At 40.2% G+C, this 12,336-nt stretch overlaps 1 protein-coding gene across 1 annotated transcript in view; it reads right to left on the reverse strand.

Moving 5' to 3' along the window:
• The window catches only part of DNAH9 (dynein axonemal heavy chain 9), a 127,364-nt gene that overhangs the window by 69,576 nt on the left and 45,452 nt on the right, over nt 1-12,336 (reverse strand). The window contains exons 8-9 of the mRNA XM_061616530.1: nt 11,996-12,166; nt 10,910-11,032 (exon numbers count right to left, since the gene is read on the reverse strand). Of these exons, the coding sequence (XP_061472514.1) occupies nt 10,910-11,032; nt 11,996-12,166 (294 nt within the window). The remainder of the gene's footprint in view (nt 1-10,909; nt 11,033-11,995; nt 12,167-12,336) is intronic.

Raw genomic sequence — 12,336 nt, forward strand, 5'->3', positions numbered from 1 at the left:
CTCTTTATCCTTAAGAAGTTTGGTACCATCCATTGAACGTAAGGGATTTGTACCGTAATTTGTTGGTCCATAGATGGCCTTTGTGGCATTAAAAAAGCATCATGAGCATCTGCAAAGTGCTGGATTTCTTGAGCTTTCTTTATCCACCAGGCGTTCTTAAGTTCTCTAGTTCTTCTTTGGACCTCAGCCTTTGCACTGGCATAGATGTTTTTCTTAGCAGCACAGTTAATGTCTTTCTGCCATATCTGGAAGGCTTCCCTTTTCCTGTCGATGATATGTTCAATCTCACTATCATTCTCATCAAACCAATCCTGATGTTTCTTAGTTTGGTATCCAATAGTTTGTTCACATGCTGCAATAATGGATGTCTTCAGTTTAATCCAGTGTTCCTCAACGTTGGTAGTTCCGTTGGTAGATGTTTCTTAAGAGTTGTTCGAAAGCAGGCCTGCTTAATAGGATCTTGAAGGGCATGGATGTTCATTTTATGCCTTGGTTTTCTTCCTTAGAGCCTACATTGAGGAACAATATTAATGGCCATAGTGGATTGAATTAATCGGTGATCTGTCCAGCAGTCATCAGCACTCACCATGGCCCTAGTGAGGAGTACATCACGACGATCTCTGGCACCGACAATTACGTAATCCAGGAGATGCCAGTGTTTTGACCAAGGGTGCTTCCATGATGTTTTATATTTATTTTTCTGATGAATGAGTGTGTTTGTAATAACAAGATCATGCTCTGCACATTTAGTCAGAAGTAGGATGCCATTCAGGTTGCTATTGTTAACTCCTTCTTTCCCAATGGTTTCTGGCCATAAATCAAAATCACGCCCAACTCTTGCACTGAAATCACCCAAAAGGATAATTTTATTCTCCTTAGGTATCTCTGATAAGATGGTGTCCAGCTGGTTATAAAAAATTTCCTTGATGTCTTCATCAGCATCTAATGTTGGTGCATAAGCCTGCTGGTTTTTGGCAAGTTTTAACCGAAGAGTTGAGAGTCATTCATTAATGCCAGTAGGAACTTCTGACAAGACCTTCACAAGATTATTTTTAATAGCCAAGCCTACTCCATGTATTCATCGTTCTTGTTCAGGCAGTCCTTTCCAGAAGAAGGTATAACTTCCTTTTTCTTCCTTCAGTTGTCCTTCTCCTGCTCTGCGAGTTCCTTGGAGTGCTGCTATGTCAATATTAAAACGTCTCAACTCCCTCGTGATGATGGCAGTCCTGCGTTCAGGATGTTCACTATCTGTATTGTCCAGCAATGTCTGTATATTCCATGTTCCAAAATTCAATTGTCTTTTGCGACCGCTAAGTGGTGACCCCACTGGACACGGTAATCCAGTCAGGGAGAGAGATGAGGCAGACTATGTTTAGGGCACCTTTTCTAGCCCCCTCCCCATAGGGGGGAGCAGAGTGGATCCTGAATAGGACTGCTCAGTCGTGGGTATAGCTGCCGAACTACTCAACTGCCTCGGTCCTTCAGCCAAGACAACTGAGTCTGTATCCACTGCCCATGTGCCGGTCCATGACTAGGGGCTTCCAGATTTCACAGTCCTGCCCCCGTTGCCATTCACCGATCACCATGGGACTTTTGGTTTGGTTTGGTTTGCTTGGAAGAAGCTTGTGCGTGAATTTGTTTTATGTGGGGAGATCGGCTTATTGTTTACAACACCACTGTTCAACTTTTACTTGACATTAGAATGGTTCGCAAAGCAGTTTACAAAAATAAAACCAGAATTTAAAGGCTGATCATGTTATCCTCACATTGATAGATCTAGGAGACGATGTGCTTTCAATAGTATCAAATTATGATACTATTATCATCTATGATGGACCTGTCAAATGGTTATAACTTTGTGGGGGGGAAATGCTACAGGAAATTTCTTTGATTTTGAAAGAACCTATTAACTTTACTCCTCAATTAATGTTCCTGGCTTTGTTTGAGGGCCTTAATTTGGATATTAAGTCTACAGAGATGCTTATATTTCTTATAACAGCTAGATTTGTAGCACAAAAACTGAAATCTTTGGAAGAATTAAATATAGTACTATGGTACAGGAACGTATGGGAAATTGCAGTGTTATGTGCCTTCAAGATGATTACGACTTATGGCGACCCTATGAATCAGTGACCTCCAAGAGCATTTGTCATAAGCCACCCTGTTCAGATCTTGTAAATTCAGGTCTGTGGCTTCCTTTTTGGAGTCAATCCATCTCTTGTTCAGTCTTCTTTTTTTTTACTCCCTTTCTTTTCCCCAGATTTATTGTCTTTTCTAGTTAATCCCCCCACAAGATACATTGTAAATTACAAGGAGTACAGATATGATTTAGCTATAAACTTTGTACATAAAGATTATTCAATTTAAAGAATGTACATTAAGCCAAAAAACCATGAACTAAGTAGCTAGTGGTAGTATTTAACATTTCCTTTTAATATTTCAAGCATTTGGTTTTTTTTGCTTTTATTTGTGTTTGTGTACATAAATAAAACCCTTTAAAAATGATGGTATCATTCAGCTCCACTCCCTCAAAGGTGAGGGTGGCAAAGGAAGGAACTAGGGAGTAGATGACCTTCTGTCCCTCAGCCCCACTGGGTGTTCCTGCTTCATTAATACTTTCACTCTAGGCAAATGGTATCAGTGGCTCTCTGCTCTTAGAACTTGCACAAACAAACTGTGTTCCAGGCACTGGCAGGGCTCTAACACATAAAGTCACCTCTTTAGTCCTCTTGGAAATATTTGTGCTACTGTACTTCCCCTTTACCTCTCTCCTGTACCCCATTTTCTTTTCTTTTATGCTCAGCCTTTTATCTTTCTTATCTCTTAAGATATCTGGCTGGCTACTTGCTCTAGTAGCCTTTGTTGTTGTTGTTATATGCCTTCAAGTCGATTACGACTTATGGTGACCCTATGAATCTTTTTTGGATATATTCATTGGGTTTTCATGGTAGGAGGCATTCAGAGGTGGTTTACCATTGCCTTCCTCTAAGTCTATGGCACCCGGTATTCCCAGGCGGTCTCCCATCGAAGTACTAACCAGGCCTGACCAGTAGCCTAGAGCCTCCTTTTTATTTTTTCCCCTCTACTGGGTTGGTAGGAGGTATAAGGAAACATCAGGCTACCTCCCTTGCTGTTTCCTCATAACAAATAAAAATCTTAATTTTAAAAAGACAGGACGTACTGGAATTAACCATTTAACTCAAAATGTGTATGTTCTTTCCTTCTCTGATCTCCAACTAATCTCCCCACAGCCTCCATATTCTCCTAGCTTCAGCACTGAACAGAGAGTTTCCCATGAAGGTGAATCCCAGACAATGATTTTAAAAGCAGGTTGCAGCAGCTCACATTTTGGGCAGAGTTTCCATAACTGTTTTAGTGTACTTGCCAAAAGTTATGCTATTTATCAGCAAGAGGCCCAAGTCCAGGGGGGAAAACCTATTTATTTTTAAAAGGGGGTGTTGAGTGAAGTTTAAAAAAATACCTGCACCATAAGGTTTTGGCAGCTGTGCAGGAGAAAACGCCTACAGGCATCACATGAGACTTGTAAATGCCTGGGTGAACCATCACAACACCTGTCATGACCCTCCGTGCTCCCTTTTAATTATGTGTTTCTATTATTCTAGTATTTTGTTGCTAGGTCAGCTCTACCATGTGTGTGGGGACCACTAAAAAAACTTCCACCCACCAAGGACATTGCATTGTTCCTAGGAGAGTGGCGTAGGAGAACAGATAAGATTGCTCTGGGCAGCAGTAACCAATGCACTGTATCAGAGATGTTCTGCAGATGGGCAGAAGGTAGATTGGGATCTACTAGTAGATCTGAGTAATGTGGAGTAGATCTGTAAGGGAGGCTGATTCCAAATTGTTTTCAAAAAATCAAGAAAAAGGCTTCACTCTTTCCTAAATTAGGCTGCTGAAATACAGTAAAGAAAGCAGTAGTTTTGTATGACAGGACTGTCAGTTCTGACTGAAAACATTTTCCTGCTCTAAACATGTACTCAGAGGCACCCTTAGAGTTAAACTATTTTCATCTCACTCTGGTTAAAAGATCTTGGGGTTCTAGTTAAAAAAAATAGATCCTTCAAGCCTGAAGTCTGCTCACTCCTGTTCTAAAATGAATCTAGATTTTAAGAATGGGAGGGATTCAGTCATGACTCGGATATCCTATAACATTAATATTTTAAACATGGGTACTCAAGTAAGCTGCAGGCCAGTCTTATCAGACCTATTTGATCAAAAGATTGTGACAGCATTAGCAAAAATTCAATGTGCATTGCATATTCAGCAGCTTGTGTCAAAATCAATCGTCAACAAGAATAGAAACTTTACAGGACTATAAAGTACACAGGATGGGAGAAAGACAACTCTTCTGTTCCTTTGTCAAGGAAATACTACTTTTTCCTCAATGTGAAATACATGAATTGCTGTTTTATCTTTTAACCACACATACAATCTTATCATCTGCATTCTGCAAAATTATAAATACAGCATTAATATGCATCTTTGTCTCTGCAGCCGTTCTTCCTCTTGAAAGCTGAATCCACTACTTAGAGCTCATTATTCAACACCACATTTGTTAAACAATGCCTTTTCAGTTGCTTTTTCATATCTGCATAATGAATATTCTTCCTCTTCACAGAAAGAAGATGAGAATGATTAGGATTGGGGCGGGAGCTAGGGTGGAAAGAATTAATCCAAGCTAGCCAGGTGTATTCTCAACTCACAACAAACTGCTTCTCCCATCTTGGCTGGGAAATTTACATTCAGAAAGGAAAGCATAACAGAAATGAAGAAAGGATCACAGTTCTGTAGCAGAGCACATGCTTTGCATGCAGAAAGTCCCTGGTTCAATCTCTGGCATCTCCAGGTAGGGCTGGAAAGGGTTCCTGCCTGAAACCCTGAGGAGCTGCTGCCAGTCAATGTGGACAATACTGAGTTAGATGGAACAGTCATCTGACTTCATATAAGGCAGCCTACTATGTGAAAAAGGAAGTTAAAGTTGAATCCCTGTGTCAAAGAACTCGGGCATCTTAAGGCAGCACTGATGATGTGTGTTTTGGGGGTAAAGATTAAGAAACACTAGGTCCTGGCATGGTCACAAATGAATCATAGAAGGGGGAGTTGGAAGGGGCCTATAAAGCCATTGAGTCCAATCCCCTGCTCAATCCAGGAATCCAAATTAAAGCATACCCAACAAGGGGCTGTCCAGCTGCCTTCTGAATGCCTCCAGTGTTGGAGGGCTCACCACCTCCCTATGTACCTGTCGTACCACTCTAACAGTTAGGAAGTTTTTCCTGATGTTCAGTTGAAATCTGGCTTCCTGTAAATTGAGCCCATTATTTTGTGTCCTGCACTCTGGGATGATTGAGAAATGGACATTATGGGAACTTTGTGGCAGAAAGAATAGAGAAAAGAAGTTATATGTGATCAACATGTTTGATGTTGATGGTAAAGGAGTATGACCATGATAGCAGTCTAGGAGCACTTTAATCCAACAAGGAACTTGAATGAATAAATGAATGAATGGTTTCCATCCATGACACAATTATAGACTGTGCTACCCACTCCTTGGTGGTGGTGGTGGTGAAATGACAGAAGCAAAAAAATGCACAGACCATAAGACAAAAAGGAGCTTATCTTTTCAGAAAATGTAGCTGTTCCTACCCCACTTGAGCCAGATGCGATCCCTGGGTTTAAATGTACAAATGTCTCCATAGGAAGATATTTAACCACAAAGCCAGGTATATACAACATAAGGTTTGTAAACTGTGCCCAGCCTGTCAAGGCTTCCCCTTAACTCCCATGCCATGCAATTCCACATAGTTGCCATGTAATGACACACCTGTTGGCTAATTGTTGTTGGAGGGAAGAAGGGGTGACAAAGGTTTTGAGACCCTTGACAGACCAGACATGGTGCACAGACTTTCCACTATTTACTCCTTACATTACTTAAATGTGGGGTGGGTTAGATTTTAGTGTTATTGTTGGAATTTTAAGGCTCTAATGTGAACTATATGTTTTTATGTTGTGCGTTGCCCAGAGTGGCTGGACAACCAGCCAGATGGGCGACTAATAAATTTAATAAATAAATAAATAAACACTGAGAAAAGGTGATTCCTCAATACGTTTTTATCTGCTACTGTAGAATAAATTGGAATTTGAAGCAGCTGCATTAGCACATATTCTGCTAATTTCCACTATTCCCAGCGCTATATATATATTACTGTGAAGAAAAGTGACAGTGTTGGTGGTTCAAGGCTCCAGAGAGTTCTCCATTATACATCTGATTTAGCTTTTTGCCCTTTCATTGCATCAACAACAACGCCACTTTTTTGTTTCTTTCATTAGTGGCTGACTAGCTTGAGAGATTCCTACTGTGAAATTTGTATTTAAAGAGACTTTGTATTTAAAGCAAACATCAAGATGATGTTGCTTTTTAAGTAGAACTACATTGTTTTATTTATTTCTGATCCTTTAACATAGTCCCAGAGTGGGTTACAACGCAATAAAAACAATAAAATACAATAGACAGTAAACAATCAAAACAACAACCAAACAACAAAATCATATGCAGAAGTAAACAATCACTGCACATTCTCCAAAGTGTGGGTACACCAGAGATTCCCTTTATGATCCAGACTAAGACACACAGAGGAATATGAAGGAAAGAAGGAGCAGAAGTGGAGAGATATAATTGCAATTTTAACATTTGCTGAGCCAAAGAAAGAAAGAAAGAAAGAAAGAAAGAAAGAAAGAAAGAAAGAAAGAAAGAAAGAAAGAAGCAGGACAGGAACCCACCACATTTTAGGACTGCTACAGAAAACAGGAGAGAAAGGAAAGACCTTCAAGCAAGGAGCAAGAATATCAAAGCCACACATCACAAAAGACAATCTGGTAACAAACCCTTGGATGGTCTTATGGACCTCATCACCTCAGCTGCAACTTTACTTTCACATTTTTATTGACTACAATATAGTACAAATTACAGTGTGCACAACTGTGCCCAAGCCCTGTGCTGGTTTCTACTACATAACTTAAACATGTTTTTAAATTGTTTATATAAGGGCTAAAAATAAAAGGAGGATCTGTCTAAATACTAGAACAATTTCTGCTGAACCAAAGATTAATGGACTAGGTGTGTTTGCGGTTCAAATATCTTTTTTAGGGAAAGATGAGCAAAGCAATTTCAGTCAGAGTTTTAACAACTTTCTTCAAACAGGACAACCCTAAAGAGAGAAAGCTAGTCAGCTTGAATTCATCCACGCAGAATCCTAGTGACACTTGGCAGAAACTCAAGTCCCGCACACAAAGCAGGCTGCTTCAACCACCTCCTCCTTCACAAATGATTTCTTACTTTAATTCAAAATATTTTATTAAATGCTGGGAAATTATAAGCAAGTCCACATCTGCATCATACATTTAAAACATTATACCACTTTAACAGCTGAAAGTTGTTAAGAGACCCCGCTTCCCTTCACAAAGCTACAACTCCCAGAGTTCCCTAGGAAGAGAGATTGATTGTTAAGCCATTCTGGGAACTGTAGCTCTGTGAGGCAAATAGGGGTCTTCTATCAACTCTCAGCACCCTTAACAAACTGCAGTTCCCAGGATTCTTTGGGGGAAGCCATTACTGTTAAAGTGGTGTAATAGCGCTTTAAATGCATGGTGAAGATGCAGCCTGAGAACAGAAGGAACTCCAATGTTATCAGTCAAGAGTGGTGAAAAGTAAGAGAGAAGGTAGGTGTCATTTTTCTTCCAGATGATGTCCAGATTTTGTAGTTGAAGTCTGACCCTAAGTTGCATCTTTTGTCTTATATACAGTCTTCCACTGTTTTGAATGACTGTTATTGTACTTTACTTTATACTTCATTGTTTTAATGTGCTGTTCACTGCTTTGGGCTGAAGTGGTCTATACACAAACCACAGTAGTAATTGTGTTCATAGTGATCCATTCGTTATCCAGTGCCTCATATTGCATCACCATGACAATTCTGCCATCTCTCTTTGCCCTTCTAAGATCCAACCGTTTCTCCTCATGGAAAATCACATAATCTGAAGGAGAATATTTCTCATGGAAGATTCTGCATGCACACCAATTTTAGGGATAGGATCAGGAAAGGTTTCTCTGGGGCTGCTCACATTTTTCCATTGAGACTGACCTCCAAAAAAGAGACTGTGTGTGTGCACACATGCACGCACGTGCGCTCATGCACACACACACACACCCCTTCTCCATTTCCCTCACTGAAGGATCATGAAATCAGTTATTTGAATACCCCATAATTAATTGGGAAATGAAATCTTCTTTAAAGAGGCTGAGAGGCATTCACAAGCTCAAAACCTGTTCCCAATCTCACCCTCAGCACAATCCAAGGGGGCAGATTACATCCAAAACAGGCATAATGTCTTTGATACTTGATGTGGGCAGCACACCTGCTCTTCCAGAACATTCCACTGCAGGGCTTTGATAGTTTCTGCTAAGCATTTGAAAGGGAATGCATACAGACCTAAAAGGCATTCTCTGCCTTAACTGCTTTGCAATAGAACCTTGCTTAGCTTGAGGATTTTGGCTTTGTTTTGATTTTAGTTATTCTCATTGCAGTTTTGCCCCTGTAGTTCAAGAGTCTTCAAAAAGCTGCAAAGTTATTTCTATCCTCTCCTGACTGCGTAATAGTAGGACTAGGTCATCTGCAATGAACGCATTCAAGGCACAAGTCATTTAAACATAGCCCTGGATTTTATGACTATTCCAAAGGGGTCAGAGCATCACTGATTCAGTTTAAAGCAAGTCTGTTCAAGGGTGCTTCCTTGTTTAACACCTCTCTCTTTTTTGATTGCCTTTGTTTCCGATCCATATCCTGCAATTGATGGATTGGAACACAGATATGATGAGACTGTATTTTTTTTTTTGCCAGTTCCATTTTGTAACAATTTAAGGCTCAACTCCAAGTTGTCAGATAGAGTCAAATACTTTTTCTGAAGTTGATGAAGCAGGAAAATATCCCTCCCCCTTAAAAAGAAGAAGATACAAAACATGTCGAGAGTCTTATTGTAAAGATGTGATCAGTTGCTCTTTTTCCAGGGAGGAAACCAATTTGGCTTTCATGGATCATTTTTCTGCTTCGTTAGGCTCTACCCATTATCCTTTTGTGGAGGATTGTGCAAAACAGTTTGCTGATATTGCTGTTAAAATGGATATTTCTGCAAGTCCTTGGGGGTCCAGTTCAGCTTTATTGTTATCATATAAAAGGTTATTTGTTGATGTAACCAACTTTCTGCAAAATGCTGGAGGGTGATAGGGGGCTGTATATATATATTTTAAAACCCTTCAAATATAATCTCAGTGCTGTATTTCAATGTTGTTCTTGTAACTATAAGGATAATATTTTTTGGGTTTCAGTTTTTCATAGAATCAGAGCCGGAGGATGCCTTGTAGAAGAGCTGACCACCCTTCAAAGTAATTGGTTCAATTGTTGAATTGCTCTTAGCATTAAGAAGTTTCTCCTAAGAACATCATAAGAAGAGCCTGCTGGATTAGCTCAATGACCAGCATCCTGTTCTCACAGTGACCAACCAGTGGCTAACCAGATGCCTATGAGAAGGACCTGAGCACAACAGTACTCTCCCCACTTGATTCCTAGCAACTGGCATTCAGAGGCATACTTCCTCCGACAGTGGAGGTAGAACACAGCCATCAAGGCTAATAGCGATTGATAATTGCATCCTCCAGGAATTTGTTTAATCCTCTTTCAAAGCTATCCAATTTGATGGTGCTTTAACTATGTGCTGTTGTATGAAGAAGTTATTTCTTTTGTCTGTCCTGAATCTTTCACTATTCTGCTTCGCTGGATGTCCCCAAGCTCTAGCATTATGAGGTGAATAATTTCGCTATCCACTTTCTCCACACCATGCATAATTTTATATATCTCTGTCATGTCTCCACTTACTCGCCTTTTCTCCAAACTAAAGAAGCCCCCAGTGGTGTAACCACTCCTCATAGGGAAGTTGCATGGTCACTTTGTTTGCCCTTTTCTGAATCTTTTCCAGATCTTCAGTATCCCTTTTGAGGTGAGGTGACCAGAAGTGTAAACAGTATTCCATGTGCAGTTGCACCATAGATTTGTATAATTAATGGCCCTCCAGATGTTGCTGAACTACAACTCCCATGATCCCTGGCCATGGGCCATGCTGGCTGCGGCTCATAGGAGTAGCAGTTCAGCAACATCTGGAGGGCCACAGGTTCCCCACCCCTAGTGTATAGGATTGCACTGCAATTCTATAGTTTTATTAACATTATTTTTGAGAGGCATAATTTCCCCTTAGGTCAGTTTTTGGTAGGTATTTTCGAAGTTATTTGACCAATTCTGGCTATTTTGTTTTGCTAATTTGTGAATATGGCTATATAGATTTCTTCCAAAGGTGCCACATATTACATACTGTTGGAACAGAAGATACTGCTGACCTCTGCAAACAGAGAGAATGGAAATGATGAGGAAGGGAAGGAAAAGTTGGGGAAGGAAGCACAGAAAAGAGACTCAGATTATATCACTGTGTTAATGCACACTTCACCAGATACGAGGAAAATGGGCAAATTCCCTGCAAGATTTATAATTTAAGTATTACGTTGGTACTATTTTTTGAGCAACAAAAGTCAAAAGAACCCAAAGAGAGCAATCCTCAATAAAGAGAGAAACCTAACAGTTTTATTCTGCACTACTTTTCACTAACTTTATTCTTGGTAGCTGGGGAACATTCCACCCCAAACTTTGCTTGAAGAATTCGGTCCTGCAGCTGCGTTCTGCAAAAGGGTCAAAATAACTAGAAATTCACTTCTGACATGGAAGATCATGCTATAGCTAGTATCCATTTGTTAGACATATAGAAGAGTTTTTAAGTTAAAAGCAGCTACCTTGATGCCACCCCATGACTGACTTGACAGAAAATCTACTGGACTGGTAACTCCTGGCTGGGCAGGATATCGCAGCAGGAAGTCAAGTTCTGTTGCGTTAATTTCTTTATTCATCAGAAGTATCTGCAATGACAAACCCAGATGGTATTGCAGGAGGCTGCAAGGATTTCATAAATAAAAAGCTTTTGTTTGGAGAGCAGATGAAAAATAATGTTTTCAGCAGGATTCTACCCAAAGGCAATTAATTCAAGAATGTTTAGATTGGCAATAGAATTGCAGACATTTTGCACTTAAATGTCTCCTTTTGAATTTACATTAAAGCTAGACCTGAAACTAAGGCAAGTAATAACCTTAACAAATTAAATCAAACGGGTGGGAAGGATTCCAGTCTGTTCTGCCTTTTTTGAGTGAACCTACCCATTTTGCACCTTTAGGACCAATGCACGGATCAGAAGATACGCTGAATAATCAACAAACTGATGCATACAGTATATGGGTCTGCACTGTACTTACAAGGTAGTCCAAGGACTGCCTCTCTTTCTTTCTGCAATATTTTACAGCTGGTTCGAGCAGTTAATACCTCCACCATGGCCACGTGTAAAAAAAATCTGTTTTAAAATGCTCCCAGGAAGTGAATGTATATCATAATGTATAGGCCCTTTCTGGAGAACTGTACGGAGAAAAATATGGTTGCCCTAAGTACCGATGGGGAATCCATCTTTTTTTCTGTACAATGTCTTTATAAGGTTGTGCAGGAAGGGACTCCACAGTGTGGCATACAGACCCTTACTGGCAGCATTTTGAAACAGAATTTTTACTGCATGACCATGGAGGAGGTATTAGCTGCTCTAACCAGCTGTAAATTTTCTTTAAAAAGTGGCAGCCTTTAGACCAGTGGGCTGATCTGCCCATCCCTAGTGTAACAGTAACTTGCATGAAGAGATACAGAGATGAGGGTCTAACTGTACACTGAAAAAGTCACAGAGTTTTTTTACTATGTAGGTGATGAGCAGAACGCTGCAACAGAGTTAGCGTGTCCCTCCAACGGATATTACAGAGGGTTGTGTGAGGCAATCAGTTATTTACCTGGAAAGTGACTTGGGCTGTGTAAGTCAGTTTGTCGCATTCGAACAGACCCCGAGTTGTGTACTGGAACACAGAGCAAGTGATGCTATCAATTAGGTTGGCTACTCGCTCTTTCAGGTTTTCATCTGGAGAGGCTCTTGCAACTGCTTTCTGGAAGACCACACTGAATGCCTAGGTGTGGTGAGAGGAGAGAGAGAGAGGGAGAGAAATGAATCACATGAGATGCTGCAACAAATCTCAAAACTGGCTTCAATAATATAATGCTGATCCCATCCAACCTTGGAAATTATGGGCAAAACAAAATAGCTTATTGATATTAAATGTCCTTCTGCTATTCATCA

This window comes from Rhineura floridana, chromosome 3 (assembly GCF_030035675.1).
Source record: "Rhineura floridana isolate rRhiFlo1 chromosome 3, rRhiFlo1.hap2, whole genome shotgun sequence".
NCBI lineage: Eukaryota > Metazoa > Chordata > Lepidosauria > Squamata > Rhineuridae > Rhineura > Rhineura floridana.